Source organism: Xenopus tropicalis, chromosome 6, assembly GCF_000004195.4.
Source record: "Xenopus tropicalis strain Nigerian chromosome 6, UCB_Xtro_10.0, whole genome shotgun sequence".
NCBI lineage: Eukaryota > Metazoa > Chordata > Amphibia > Anura > Pipidae > Xenopus > Xenopus tropicalis.
The window spans coordinates 69674822-69690794 of NC_030682.2; the positions used below are offsets into that span (position 1 = coordinate 69674822).

General features: G+C 36.6%; 1 protein-coding gene across 2 annotated transcripts in view; it reads left to right on the forward strand.

Moving 5' to 3' along the window:
* Nucleotides 1-15973, forward strand: part of znfx1.2 (zinc finger, NFX1-type containing 1, gene 2) — a 58903-nt gene that overhangs the window by 38237 nt on the left and 4693 nt on the right. For both annotated transcript variants that reach the window (XM_012965035.2, XM_031904114.1), the window contains 8 exons: nt 1667-1772; nt 2056-2097; nt 2844-3073; nt 3382-3521; nt 7023-7177; nt 7648-7793; nt 9907-10017; nt 13220-13315. In XM_012965035.2, coding sequence (XP_012820489.2) covers nt 1667-1772; nt 2056-2097; nt 2844-3073; nt 3382-3521; nt 7023-7177; nt 7648-7793; nt 9907-10017; nt 13220-13315 — 1026 coding nt within the window. The remainder of the gene's footprint in view (nt 1-1666; nt 1773-2055; nt 2098-2843; nt 3074-3381; nt 3522-7022; nt 7178-7647; nt 7794-9906; nt 10018-13219; nt 13316-15973) is intronic.

Below are 15973 nucleotides of genomic sequence, written 5' to 3' on the forward strand. Positions count from 1 at the left end.
GATCAAATACATGGTAATGTTTTATAATTACAGAGAAAAAGGAAATCATTTCTAAAAATTTTAATTATTTGCTGATAATGGAGTCTATGGGCGATTTAAGAAAATACTTAAATTTAATATATGCTTCAGAGTATCTATTCAACAAAGAGTTTTTCTGCATTGCAAGCTGTTAATAATGCTATTTTTCCTAGAACTTTCAGCTAGTGCTTTCAGTTGTGTTATTAAGGCTTAGTAATTACATGTTTGGCAAACCCTGAGAGATCAGTTGCTTAGGTGAGAATCACAACAAAACAAGAGCAAAGGCATATTCCAGGAAACTGCTTTGAGAAGATTCAATTATCTGTTGAAACAAATTATACTCATGGACCCAGATGTTTAAGTGAGCAATATTTGTCAGGTTTTAGCATCCTGAGCAATGTCTCCATGTAACAAAACCGTGAAAGTATAATATATTTATATTTTATATTTATTATTACATGTTCATATATTTGTCCCACAAAAATTTTACTGAGCAATAGTGTTCAGAAATATTATTCCAACCTACAGTAGGTTGAATTTGTGGGTATCCCAATCAATTTATAATGGAGCACTGCTCTTATGGAAAATGCCTTTTAAAGATTTCAAATACTTACCACTTTCTGCCCATTGAGCAAATCTACCCTTTTACAGCTATGTCACATGTGCAGTGCAGTTACTTAGGTAAAACCTGGATATTGTCACAGATCGCGTTTGTACCCCACAACCAGGGTGACATGAACGTCACTGTAGGCAATCACTATTCAGAGATCATATGTACAAAATCACTAGGGCTCATCAATAGGGAACCTACTTATGCCAAACTAGAGGTCTAATGGTTTTACTTATTTTGGAGTCATGCTATTCTTAAGTGCATCCTGCCTTATGATCCCTGATCTTACTAAGAATCTAAGCATGATCACTTTGACAGTACTGATAAGCATTTTTTTTGCAGTCAGTAAAGGACTAATCATTCTAAAAACACCCAAGATATTTATTGTATGTCCAGTATATTTTGTTTTTTTTATTTTCTTTAAAGGCTTACTATTAACTATACTGTCTAAGATCCATTGCATTCAAGGGATCTTGAAAGGTAGTTAGCTCTCTAATCTTTGCAATATGCAGTGATTTAGTTAGTTAAGCTTTGAGCTTATGTATGTTTAAGCAAGATATGCTCAAGGTGCCATGTGATGTATAGATAGGGCACTAAAGTTACAAAGCACACTCCTCCAACTTTATTGAGCAGTTAAGCGAACAGTCAGTATAATTGTAAAAATCTTGTATGTACTATTTTAGCATCAATTTGTTAATTTTCTCACAAAACTGGTGTGTAGAGGTTATTGTGGTAAACTTCGTTCAATATTATGTAAAATGATTATAGATATATTATATACCAGTATATGTACCTACGCACATACACACATATGTATGTAAGATGCAGCTTTTGGTAACTTACCCTAATGATTAAAAGAAGGAGCAGCCTTAAAGAGCATTTACAGATTTGTTACCAGTAATAAATCTGCCCATATATTGTGTTGTAAGTATTTCCTTTCTGTTGTGTCATTCCTTTGAACAAATGACAAATTGTCACTGTCAAAACAACAATACTAATACATTTTTTACATTGGTCCTTTTTACATTGTTCTTACAGGCATGTATTGCAGATCCCCTATCATCATCACCACGGACATCCAGTGTCATTGTAGAATGGTTGGGAATATCTTTAGTTCATCGAGATGTAAAGCAAACAATAGAAGGTAGCATTCCCTCCTAGAAATATTTTACTACCTTACTAGAAGAAGTGCTTGTTTTTATTATCACTGATCAAAAATACTGAGAAATGTTTATAAGCATTCCTTAGGAAGGATTCTATTCCTCAAAGGGGAAGTGGGTTTAACTTTGGCCATTGAGTATACTTTCAGGTTGCAGGTCAACACATCACTAATGATTATCCCTGCAAGGCAGTCACTTTAAAATGGGGTGTGTATATTACAGTTTTGTAGAAAACAAATAAATATATACTTCTCGTTGTTTTATTAGATTTAGTAAACTGGGAAAGAGAAGCTCTTATGGATGAAAGCGGTAAGTATGTCTTGTAAAAGAAAAAAATGTACCCCTTTCTTGATACAAGTTCATACAGTTAAGCTTATGTAGAAAAGGTACATAAACATTACTGAACTTCCAGAAAAGTTGCCTTTGTAAAAAACATTACATAGATAGTGTTTATGTAATATGTTTATAGTAGCCCAACTGAAGAAGCTCGAGTCAAAGGGGGTATATTTTTCCTTTAATGTTTAATTCATTAAAGGGGATTTTTCTCCTTCAAGTTAATGTGTAGTATAGTTTATAAACTGTTTATTTTAAGACTTTTGCTATTTTTGGTTTCAAACTTTAACTTTGGTCTCTAGTGGTGAGTTTTAAACTTGGTTATTAGGATTAATAATATAAAAAAAAAAATAAAATAAAAAAAAAAAAATATATATATATATATATAATAAATTCTAGTTAGAAAGAGGCAAAATGTAAAAGAAAATACAAAAAACAAAAAAAAAGAAATACACTTCTACTTTGAAAAGCCAACATTTACCTGTATTACATATGTGAAAGTAGATCAGGGAGGTATCTTACAACAAAATTACTGTAAATATTGAGAAGTAAATGTATCTAAAATACATCCTATAGCAAATTAGTTGCGGCATTAATTTAACTCCTTTAAGTAAATAAGTAAATATCACCATCTGACATTCTGCACAATATGCAAATTGCTGACAATTGCTCTACTTCACAAAACGAGAATAACTGCCAATATTTGTTTTCATTAATTTCAGACAGTGTAAATACCAGAGCTTATCAAGAAGATGATGACAAAGATTTTATTAAAATTAATGAAGAGGCAGAACTTGCAGAAGCTGAACGTATGATTGATGAAGAGGATGATATCAAACAGCAGCTCATTATAGCACGGAAGAGAGCTGCTCAAGTCAAAAATGAGATTCTTGCATTTGACCCAGAAGAACAGGACAGTGATGATCAATGCACAGATCAGGAAGAATGGGAGGTTAGTGCCTGGTCTAGAACCTTGTTTATGGCCACTGTACAATGTGTTCCATGCTGGTTGTTATAAAGCTCCTAACATGCTTTTTACATGGTTACATAGCAGTTAGGCTAATTTTCTGCCTACAAGTTGCAGTAGACCTGTAAACACTGTACCACTCTGTTCATAGAATGTTTACTTTTGGATACTTCAGAGTCTGTTAATGGACATTTAAAATAAAAAACATATAAAACAAGTGCTTAGAACTTGGCAACATGTACATAAATGTACAAAATGTACAGAATATATATATATATATATATGTTTTACAGATACCCAGTGATATGAAAAAGAAACTGAAAAAGTTGATGAAGTATGAGCTGGAAAAGACAGACCATATGGATGAGAGAGCTTGCAATGAAATTCAGAATCTTTGGCTTGTTCCACTTCGCAAACGATGGGAAATATATAGGTATAAGAAGAAGGAAGTTTTACATCAAGTCTTGCTTGATAAGGTTTTACCTATTCCCACTTATCTCTGTTAAATGAGAAAGCTTTCATACAACATCTCTTTTCAATTACCACCTCTGCTCACATCTCTTCCTCTAATGCTGCACAAGGGATTCTGCATTATTACCACTAGGACCAGGATTAAATGATGCATGTTTTTTGTTTTCTCCTACGAGTGTTATTTACTTACATCAATGTATATCTGTATTGTTAATTGCAGTTTATCCAGATATTATGTAAGAAGAACTAAAAATGATTTAAAGTGATATAGATCTCCCAGCTAAAGCCAAAGGTCATTTCTCTATTCTAATCGTCCTTGACCTATTATCTGCATTTGATATGGGTTACTGCTCCCTTGTGAAGCAAATTCTGTATTTAATTGGTATTCATAATCAGACTACTGTTCCAGTGGCTGCCCCTTTATTTGTTGGTAAATTGTTTTGTAAAAACTTTACATAACTTTGCTTTTCCTGATAAACCCTTGCTTTGCAAACACATATTACAAGGCCATTTTTTTTGCAGTAATGACAGCATTCTTGAAAGGATGCATCTATGCTGACCACCACATCCAATACATGGTGTAAATAGTGATGCAATTGTTGCAAAATAGTCTTTTGGCTTGCTGTTTAGGAAATTAATGTCATCTCCTTTTTGGAGTTTATAGTATGCACTCTGGTTGCTGTATGGTGAATTTCCTTAGTGTTTAAAAGTGCAGTTCCTGGAGCCAAGGCTTTCGCAGCTGCAAGTATGAGGTTAGGTTCAGTGAGAAGCCGGCACTGCAAGGCCTTATTCTGAATACCACAGACTAATCGGTCAGGAAACAGCAACAGTAGCGTGGGGCGCAACCAAGCAGTTGAACATTACCTTCAAAATCCATCCCTTTCTTTCACCTTTTAATACTTTGTATTTATTTCAATTTTATCATACTTTTTATTTATTTGTATCTATTACTGTAATGACCCTCTTTAATTTATTGTTCTGCTGTACAGTGCTGCATACATAAGTAACGCTATATAAATATAAACATACAGTTAGTTCCATAAATATTTGGACAGAGACAAGAACTTTGGTTCTGTACATTACCGCAATGAATTTTAAATTAAACAATTTAAATGCAGTTGAAGTGCAGACTTTCAGCTTTAATTCAGTGGGGTGAACAAAACAATTGCATAAAAATGTGAGGCCACTAAAGCATTTTTTAACACAATCCCTTAATTTCAAGGGCTCAAAAGTAATTGAACAATTGACTCAAAGGCTATTTTATGGGCAGGTGTTGGCAAGTCCGTTGTTATGTCATTATCAATTAAGCAGATAAAAGGCCTGGAGTTGATTTGAGGTGTGGTGCTTGCATGTGGAAGATTTTGCTGTGAACAGACAACATGCAGTCAAAGGAGCTCTCCATGCAAGTGAAAGAAGCCAACCTTAAGCTGCGAAAACAGAAAAAAACCCATCCGAGAAACTGCTTCAATATTAGGAGTGGCAAAGTGGCAGTTCAGTACATCCTGAGAAAGAAAGTAAGCACTGGTGAACTCAGCAACGCAAAAAGACCTGGGCATCCATGGAAAACAACAGTGATGAATGATCGTAGAATCATTTCCATGGTGAAGAGAAACCCCTTCACAACAGCAAACCAAGTGAACAACACTCTCCAGGGGGTAGGTGTATCGATATTCAAGTCTACCATAAAGAGAAGACTGCATGAAAGTAAATACAGAGGGTGCACTGCAAGGTGCAAGCCTTTCATAAGCCTCAAGAATAGGGATGTAGTGAACCTCAAAAAAAAAGTTCGCGAACCTGTTCGCGAACTTCCGCCGAAAATTGCGAATATTCGCGAACTTTGCGAACCCCATAGACTTCAATGGGAAGGCGAACTTTAAAACCTAGAAAACCCATTTCTGCCCAGAAAAGTGATTTTAAAGTTGTTTAAAGGGTGCCACGACCTGGACAGTGGCATGCAGGAGGGGGATCAAGGGCAAAAACCTCTGAAAAATTGACACACGCCGTTTTTCGAAATGATCGGTAATTTTGCGACTTTTTCGTATTTTCCGGCGCTTTCGTAAAGTTATCGTAAGTTTTGCGACTTTTTCGGAGCTTTCGTACCGTTATCGTAAGTTTTGCGACTTTTTCGGATCTTTCGTAACGTTATCGTAAGTTTTGCGACTTTTTCGGAGCATTCGTACCGTTATCGTAAGTTTTGCGACTTTTTCGGAGCATTCGTACCGTTATCGTAAGTTTTGCGACTTTTCGGAGCTTTCGTAACGTTATCGTAAGTTTTGCGACTTTTTCGGAGCTTTCGTAACGTTATCGTAAGTTTTGCGACTTTTTCGGAGCATTCGTAACGTTATCGTAAGTTTTGCGACTTTTTCGGAGCATTCGTACCGTTATCGTAAGTTTTGCGATTTTTTCGGTGCCGGCGAACCCAAATTGCGAACATCACGAAAAGTTCGCGAATTTGCGGACTTGCGAACACCCGATGTTCGCGCGAATTAGTTCGCCGGCGAACAGTTCGCTACATCTCTACTCAAGAATAGAAAGGCTAGATTGGACTTTGCTAAAGAACATTTAAAAAAGCCAGCACAGTTCTGAAAAAACATTCTTTGGACAGATGAAACCAATATCAACCTACACCAGAATGATGGCAAGAAAAAAGTATGGATAAGGTGTGGAACAGCTCATTATCCAAAGCATACTGCATCATCTGTAAAACACGGTGGAGGCAGTGTAATGGCTTGGGCGTGCATGGCTGCCAGTGACACTGGGACACTAGTGTTTATTGATGATGTGACACAAGATAGAAGCAGCCAAATGAATTCTGAGGTGTTCAGAGACATACTCACTGCTCAAATCGAGCTAAATGCAGTCAAATTGATTGGGCGGCGTTTCATGATACAGATGGACAAAAACACACAGACAGGAGTTTGTTAACACAAAGAAGTGGAAAATTCTTGAATGGCCAAGTCAATCACCTGATCTGAACCCAATTGAGCATGCATTTCACTTGTTGAAGACTAAACTTTGGACAGAAAGGCCCACAAACAAACAGCAACTGAAAGCCGCTGCAGTAAAGGCCTGGCAGGACATTAAAAAGGAGGAAACCCAGCATCTGGTGATGTCCATGAGTTCAAGACTTCAGGTTGTCATTGCCACCAAAGTATTAGAAATGAACATTTTATTTCCAGTTATTTAATTTGTCCAATTACTTTTGAGCCCCTGAAATGAAGGAATTGTGTTAAAAAAAATTCTTTAGTGGCCTCACATTTTTATGCAATTGTTTTGTTCACCCGACTGAATTAAGGCTGAAAGTCTGCACTTCAACTGCATCTGAGTTGTGTCATTTAAAATTCATTGTCGTAATGTACAGAACCAGAATTAGAAAAAAGTTGTCTCTGTCTCTATTTATGGACCTAACTTGTACATGCATACATACAACACTGCTTTGTTAACAAAGTACCCTCTGTTCTAGGTGGTGGCGATCAAAGTATCTCACTGATATTCGAAACCAGATTTTCACGCATGAAAATATGTACCAGATAGTTATTAACAGAATGGGAGAGCTAAGAACTCATGAGGATCTTTTAACGTTGGGGGATGCAGATATTATTGGCATGACTACAACAGGTACAGATATTTACAGATCCTTTAAAAAATATATTTGAGGTCTGGTAGTCATCATGTTCCCAAGTAAACTGAGGCTAATACTGGTCAAATAAATATTGCATTTAAAAACATTAACTTGCATCTGATATACCTAATACTATATGCTAGTACTAGAACTTCCATTTTTGCATGTGCAATGGAGTCCAAAAGCAAAAGTGCTTATGGCTAGATATGTATTATTTCTTACAATTCAGGAAAAATATTTTAGTGAAAGGTATTCTTAATTATCTAGTATAAATAAATTTAAAGCAACTGGACTTGTTAAGTAATCATTGATTCAATGATTACTTAACAAGTCCAGTTGCTTTAAATTTATTTATACTAGATATACCATGACCTGGATGAATGAAAATCTTCATAGACGTATTCTTAATTATATATATATATATATTAGCACTAAGTAACTTCCATGTATTTTTTAATTGTGATAGGTGCAGCTAAATACAGAAGACTTCTCCAGAGCATTCAGCCTAAAATTGTTGTAGTCGAAGAAGCGGCAGAAGTGCTAGAAGCACACATCCTTACCTCTATAAGTTCAGGCTGTCAGCATCTTATTTTAATTGGTGATCACCAACAGGTATGATTATAAAAGTAGATAGATAAAATATAAGGAAATAAGGATATATTATCAACAGGTATGATTATAAAAATAGATAGATAAAATATAAGGATATAAGGATAGATAAAATACTAGGATATCATAAGTAACAAGACCAAGGGGGTAAATTATGTTTTATAATACTAAAGTAAGAATAAGCACCAATTATAGCTGATAAAATCACTAAGTATCATGTATAAAGATATATTTCACAGCATTTTCATGGCTCGTGTAATATTTATATACAATTCACAAATTGACATGTTCTGGAGAATGGCATTATGAGCAGTAATCAGCATTGCTTTTTATGATGAGGTACAGAGGGTGGTGGTTAATGGTACATTATCTGCTTGGAGTAAGGTTCTCAGTGGGTCCACTTTTGTTTAACTTAAGGGAGGGTAATATAAGTAATGTATCAGTGTTTGCAGATGACACAAAACTCTGCAGCCCAATCAGTTCTATCCAGCATGTGGCATCTTTGCAGCAGGATCTTGACAAACTAGCAATCTGGGCGGCTAAGTGGCAGATGAGATTTAATGTGGATAAATGTAAGGTCATGCACCTGAGATGTAAAAATATGCAAGCCCCGTATACCCTTAATGGGACTGCACTAGGAAAATCCATATTGGGAAAGGACCTTGGAGTCCTTATAGAAGAGAATTGAATGGGAAATGTAGCTTTTTAAATAATATAAATAATAATTGAAAAAAATAGACCTCCAAAGTCACATTTTACTTTTAGAGGTGTATAATGCTGAAATAATTGTTCTTGACTAGTGATGGGCGAAATATTTCGCCAGGCATGGATTTGCGGCGAAAAAATTTTGCTGCATGTCAAAAAAGAATAGCCGCGGGCGACAAAAGAATAGCCGCGGGCAACAAAAGAATAGTCACGGGTGACAATTTTTTTTTGACATGCGACATTTTTGCCATTTCGCAAATTTTTCCCTGTATCGCAAATCTTTTGAAAGATTCGCGAATTTTTCGGCGAAGCGAAACGAGACAGATTTGCTCATCACTATTCTTGACACAAAGGAACTGACTGTCCTGAAACGTCCTAACATTTTCCTGACAGCCAGGAAAGTTTTTAACAGATTGAACAAAACTTATACCTGATGTATTTAACTGTTCCTAGCAGTCATACTCTTTATAATCTATTGGATGGCTTTGCCTGTTATTGTTCTATATTTGGCTAACAGAGCACTTTAATTGGTTAAAGGAAGGCTCTAGAAAAACTAGTTTTCGATATTAAAAAATGATATTCTAAAACACTTGTCAATAAACAATAATTAACATTTTCAGTGGTTTTATGTGTATGATTAATTTCAATTAAAAGCAGCATCTGTCTGTATGTTTCTGCACTCTTGGCTCTGACTCCTGAAACAGTGTTAAAAACCATAAAAAATCTGGAGAACAAGCTAAAACCTGAAAGAGACAATACTTCTGTTACCCTGTTGTAAAAGTCATATCCTGAGTTTTAACTGCTATTAAATTTACAAATAACTTAAAGGAGAGGTGCTTCTCTTCGCTGAAAACTGCAGTGTCTCAGGGTACTACTGTATGAGCTCCATACCACCATCATATTTTCTTTCCAGATGTTATCTATGTTCCAGGTTGAGTGCACATGTGTAGTATAGTGAAAAGCTAAACTTAGAAGCAAAGAGCAGGCTTTCACTTTGCTGTGCATGGTCACCAGCCAGTGTCTTTAGAGAAGATCTAAACAAGCAGAAAAAGATTGCAATGTAGGAACAAGCAGTTTACAGAGAATGGGAACCCAAGCCTCAGTTGAGCAATTATAGTCACTGGGGGGTGCTTAACATTTGGCACCCCCTGTGATTATACCTTTATTTCTCCTTTAAAACCAAATATTACATTTATATATATTGGAAAGTAGTTTAGAATTACATTTTCTTTCATTGTGCTAAAATCTTTTGAGTGGAGGACAACTTTAACACTGCAAACACTGAATAGACATTGTAAGTGCAAAAATATAGTTCCTTTATTCTTGTTCTACAGCACCTCATCCGTTTTTATTATGCTGTATATTTGAGATTGAATTGAGATCTGAAGTAAAATGTTTTTCTGTACCACAGCTCCGCCCCAGCACAACTGTTTATGATTTGGCAATAACTTTTAATCTGGATGTATCCATGTTTGAGAGACTAGTCAGGATGAATGTCCCATACGTTCGGTTAAATTACCAAGTAAGTAAGACGCTTCTAAACTAATAAAGTTATTTTATTACATATCATTTCCATCAACAGATGAAAAGCTATTATTTAAACCATATTAGACAAAAATATATTTATAACCATAAGTGAGGATGGCATGGATTAAAGTTACTATAATTAAAATCAGTGCTGGAACCAGGTGATCTTGTACCCTAGGCAAGTCTGGAAACTGGTGCCCCTCCCACTAGATGCTTTAGGAAAGGTATAGAAAACCTTATCCATAAATGTGTAATGCAAAAAGCTTTAAATGACAAGAAGGCCATCTCCCATTTTAAGCAAATAAGTCAATTATACACAATTCTATTTTTTTGTACTTGTACTTGATTTATACTTGATTCTAACTAAGTTTAGTAAGGGATATTAATCCAAATTACAGAAAGATTCCTTTCCCAGAAATCCCCAAGTGCCAAGCATTTCAGATAATCCTATACCTGGACCAGTATTTTATATTATATATATATATATATATATATATATATTATATATATATATATAATATATATATATATAATATGTGTGTGTAAAATACTTGCCTTAAGTGGCAGCACCCCACAATTAATGAGGTTGGCAAAAAGCCATTCCTGGTAACTGTAACAGCTGAATTTTCGGTTTTTAAAACCAGAAAAAAATTGGCTCTTCTAGTACAGGTAACTCAATAGCGCTCCCTGTACTAGTGATGCAGCACCCCTAGACCCCCTCCGCACTGTAAAGGTAAGCTCTGGGGGGCCAGCATTGTGAAAGACACCTCAGGGGGCATTTAAGCTAGAATGGCCTCATAGAAAGTTATACATATATACATACATACACGTGTGTATATGTGTGTACTTAAAAGATGATAGGATGATAGATAGGATAGATATTTTCCATGATTTGAGGTTTTTGTTTTGTTTTGTTTTTGCTAAAAAAATGTAAATTTGAATTATGTTTCAAAACGTTGAATGTCTGGTATTTATTAAGTGCAAAAAAAAAACGTCTTTTTGTGGCGCCGCTCCGAACACCCCAATTTTTCCATTGATTTTGACAGGGAAGATTTTCAAACTGCTGCCACACTTACACCTTTGAAGCTACAGCCCCCAAAGTGGGAGGGGCCAACAACAGCCAATCAGATTTCACCCATTGACTTTTATGGGGAGATTTAAACTGCTGCCAATCTTACAGATTTTAGGCTACACTCCCCAAACTTGAATCACATACTCATAGGGTGAGCCTGAATGAAAATATGATGATTGTTGGATGGCCGGAGCTGTGAACAGCCAATCAGATTTTACCTATTGACTTGGTGGAAATTTAAACTGCTGCCATTCTCACAATAATAACGCCGGGGCTGCAAACTTTGCAGAGTTAGGCACCAGGTAACTGCGGTTCAAGGTTAGAAAAAGTGGGTGGAGCCACGGACAGCCAATCAGATATTACCTATTGACTTTAAATGGGGAAATTCAACCTGCTGCCATTCTCACAGTATGACCAGGATCCCCAAACTTTTCACAGTTGGTCACTGGGTGACTACGTACTCAAGGTTAGAAAAAGTAGGCGGGGCCCCAAAAGCCAATCACATTTCTTTCATTGTTTTCAGTGGGGAAATTTTAACTGCTGCCATTCTCACATGTTTAATGTCAAGGTCCCCCAACTTTGCACAGTTTGTCACTGGGTGACTATGTTCCAAGTTTAGAAAAGTGGGTGGGGCCAACAACAGCTAATCAGATTTCACCTATAGACTTCATATGTTTAAATTTAAACTGCTGCCATTCTTTAAATATTAATACTAAGGTCCACAAACTTTGCAGAGCTAGGCGCCAGGTCACTGCAGTTCAGAGTTAGAAAAGTGGGTGGGGCCACCAACAGCCAATCAGATTTTAACTATTGAGTTTCAATGGGGAAATTCAACCTGCTGCAATTCTCACAGTGTTAATACCAGGGTCACTAGGGGACTGTATTTTTAGGTTTTAAAAAGTTGGTGGAGTCACCAACAGCCAATCAATCTTCACCTATTTAATTTTTTTGGTTTAAATTTAAAATACTGCCTTTCTCACACTATTTGTCAGAGTTCCCAAACTTTGCACAGTCAATCACTGGCCGACTACATATTCAGGATTAGAACAAATGGGCGGAGCCACCAACAGCCAATCCATTTCCACCCATTAAATTTTATTGGTTTATATTCAAACTGATGCCATTATTTAAGTATTAATTCCAGGGTTATTAAACTTTCCAAAGTTAGTCACTATGTATTTGCCTTTCAAAGTTAGAAAAAAGTGGGCAGAGCCACCAACAGCCAATCACATTTACTTTCAATGGTGACGTGTAAAATGCTGTCAGTCTCACAATTTTTATGTGTTCCCCTTTGCAAAGTTGGTCACTGGGGGACTGCAGTTCAAAAATAGGAAAAGTGGGTTGGGCCACTAACAGCCAATCAGATTTCATCCATTGAATTTTATTGGTTTAAATTTAAAATGCTGTCATTCTCACACTGTTTATGCCAGGGTGCCCACTGTTTGTCACTGGGTGACTTCAACTGAAGGTTAGAAAAAGTGGGCACACCCACCAACCACCAATCACAATTCACCAATTGACTTTTATTGGTTTAAATTTAAACTGCTGCCGTTCTTTAACTATTAATCCTAGGGTCCCTTAACTTTGCAGAGTTAGTCACTGAGTAACTGCAGTTCCAGGTTCAATCAGATGTCACTCTTTGACTTTGAAATTTTAATTGCTGCCATTCAGACACTATTAAAACCAGGGTCCCAAACTTTGCACAGTGGTTTTTACTATATAACTGTGGGTCCAAGATTAGAAAAAGTTTGCAGAGCCAACAACATATCCAAATTCATTTAGTGACTTCACGTTTTTCAACCCAACATGAAGTTTGTTCTCAAACTTCCCTTTCTAGCATTAATTTCTGCCATTATTATTTATACTTGAATTACATTAGAATATGTATTATTGTCCACGTGAAAAGTTTATTATAAAGAATTCACAAGAAATTTTGACCAGTTCTAATGAATCAGAACAACTGTCTCTTAAATAATGTCAGTATTAGTATCATAGTAATAGTATAAAAAACTATTTATTTATCACCATTTACAACATGTTTCTCAAAAACCAGGTTATACATAGTTCTCTAGACCACACTAGGCCAGGTACTGGAAATACTTAGTTATAAACTTGTGTTTTCCAGCATCGCATGAGGCCAGAAATTGCCACACTTTTAACACCAAACATTTATGATAAGTTGGAGAATCATGAATCTGTTAAACATTTTGAAAATATCAAGGTAAGTTGAACATTTATATCTATATACAGTGCTATCAATTCTTTTAAAATAATTCTTGTTCTATTTTAAAGTTAAATCTGGATGGTATGTAAGAATAGATGAAAGTGACTTTAACGTATTGCAAAACACTTTCATCTATATAGAAGGAGGGCACACACCACAATGGTAAAATGCCTGGGTGCCAGGTAATGTGTTGGAAATACAGGAAACATGGTGTGTAAGAATAGATGAAAGTGACTTTAACATATTGCAAAACACTTTCATCTATATAACATAATAGAAGGAGGGCACACACCACAATGGTAAAATGCCTGGGTGCCAGGTACTGTGCTGGAAATACAGAAAACAGAGGACTGAGCACTCACAGGTCTTGATGAAAAAATAACAATTTCTTTAATGTGCAAAAATCGACATTTCAGTCACAATTTAGGACCTTTCTCTATTATTTTTTGGCTGAGAATGGTATCCCTCTTTGAATAACGGCACCACATTAGCAATTCACCAGTCACTCTGGCACCATGCCAAACCTACTTAAATCCTAAAAAATGAAGTATGTACGTCCTATACATACAGTTCAATACACAGGTAGTTACAGCATACCACAGTAAACATAGTTGATTATATTTTATAGTATGTAATGTAATATCAGATGTTACATTTATAAACATTGCATGTTATCTTTAATATGAGTTTTACATTATATATATATATATATATATATATATATATATATTGGTGGTGGTTAACTGGTGGGTGAGTCTTTATAAACACTGTTTATTTGCACATTTTATATCTTGATAAAGGTCCCGGGTGAGGACCGAAACGTCGATCTAAATAAACTAAGTATCTTTTTTTTTGATAAAATTTTCCTGGTGTGCATCAGCATTTTTTACACATATATATATATACACATATACATATATACAAAGTCTGAAAGTTCAAGCACACCAAACAAAAAATCATTAAACCTGGGTGCTATCCAAGCTTAGTAATACACAAAATCAAAATATAGATGTACACCAGGTATTTTTAGTAGAAAAAAACATAACTTTTAATTAGCATCATTAAAAAGAAAACAGGCCGGCGTTTCGGTGCCCATCTCGGACTGAGAACCTTGAGAAAGGTCCTAGATGGGTCCGAAAAATACCTGGTGTGCAACTATATTTTGATTTTGTATATATATATATATATATATATATATATATATATATATATATATATATATATAGTAGAACAAAGTGACAGCACTCACGGGAATTTTTCATAATCGATAAAATAGAGATAACAAAAGTCGAGTTACGTTGAGGTGAGGTTTTATTGATCCTACGTTTCGGTTTCTTACTGGAACCTTCGTTGGGATGACTGTACAGCGTTTAGACCAGAGTTTAAAAGGGTCTTTTGGCGCCAAATGCACCGTTGCTAGGTTACAATGTGTAAACAAACGCTATGCAGGTAGTGCAAATAGAGTGAGAAGCAAAAAAGAATGAATAAAAAGATTGAATCAAACATGTGTGTAGCGTCATTACTGGGGCCCCTGTGCATGTCCTAACCCAGCGTCCATCAGAACTGTGCCGTGATACCCATTCAGTATATGCAGAAACCCCAAAGACTGCGGACCTTCCGAATACCCACTGTGAGGCAGTAGCGAGCGCGTTGCCGTGTGCTCGGTATCCCTAGCAACAGCGTGCATTTTCTTTTGCCATAGTTCCCCATATTAGGCCGATTGCACCCAGCAATGTCCCCGTGGCCAAGCGCATACTGCGCGTATGACAAGGACCGGTGGGGGGTACGGCACTGCCGGTTTAAGCCAGCAGGGCATACCCTCCCCGCAGGGTCCAGTGTCACAATGGGCGGGGCGAACCAGGGTCTGCAGTGCGGGCCGGGGTTATAAGTGCCAAAGGTGCTAGTGCTCATAGAAAGTGGGTATGAGCCCCCCGCGGGGCGCGTTTTCAAACGGGGTTCTGCTATTTACATAACCTTATGCGCACAAGGTATGATCTATTGGGTGGATAGGGTACTCCTGCTACCCTAAACTCGTACAGGCACAGGAATGGGTATTTGCGACTCGTGGGCAAATGACCGCCGTAAATCCACATGTTTGGAAAAGAGAGGTTTAGAAATGAGTAGAGGGAAAAGCATGTAAGAAAGTTTTGTAGCCATATAACAATTGTAACAATAATACATAGCAATTACAGCAGTTATTACAATTCAAAGTTGCAAGAACAGGACATTATTGTTGCTACTTCCGAAGTGGTATAGAATGTGACACCTGGATTAGATAAAACATCCCAGAGGCAAGGTTTCATTGAGTCCCCTGGGGTTGACACAGTCCAGTTTGTAGATCCATCTTGATTCTCTTTGGAGAAGGGCTTGATCTCTGTTCCCCCCTCGTGAGAGGGGGGGGTTGAAAGTCTATAGCCATGCATTTAAACGTTGGTAGAGGGTGTTTCATCCTCAAGAAGTGCCTGGCCACCGGTTGGTCTGCTTTTTCTTCCTTCAGTGCTTTGCTGACAGCTGAACGGTGGTTGCCAATACGCTCACGAAGTGTAGTGATGGTCTTGCCCACGTAGTACATGCCACATGGGCAGGTGATAATATATATCACATATGTAGAGGTACAAGTCAATCTGTGATTAATTTTGAGTCGTTTCCCGGTAT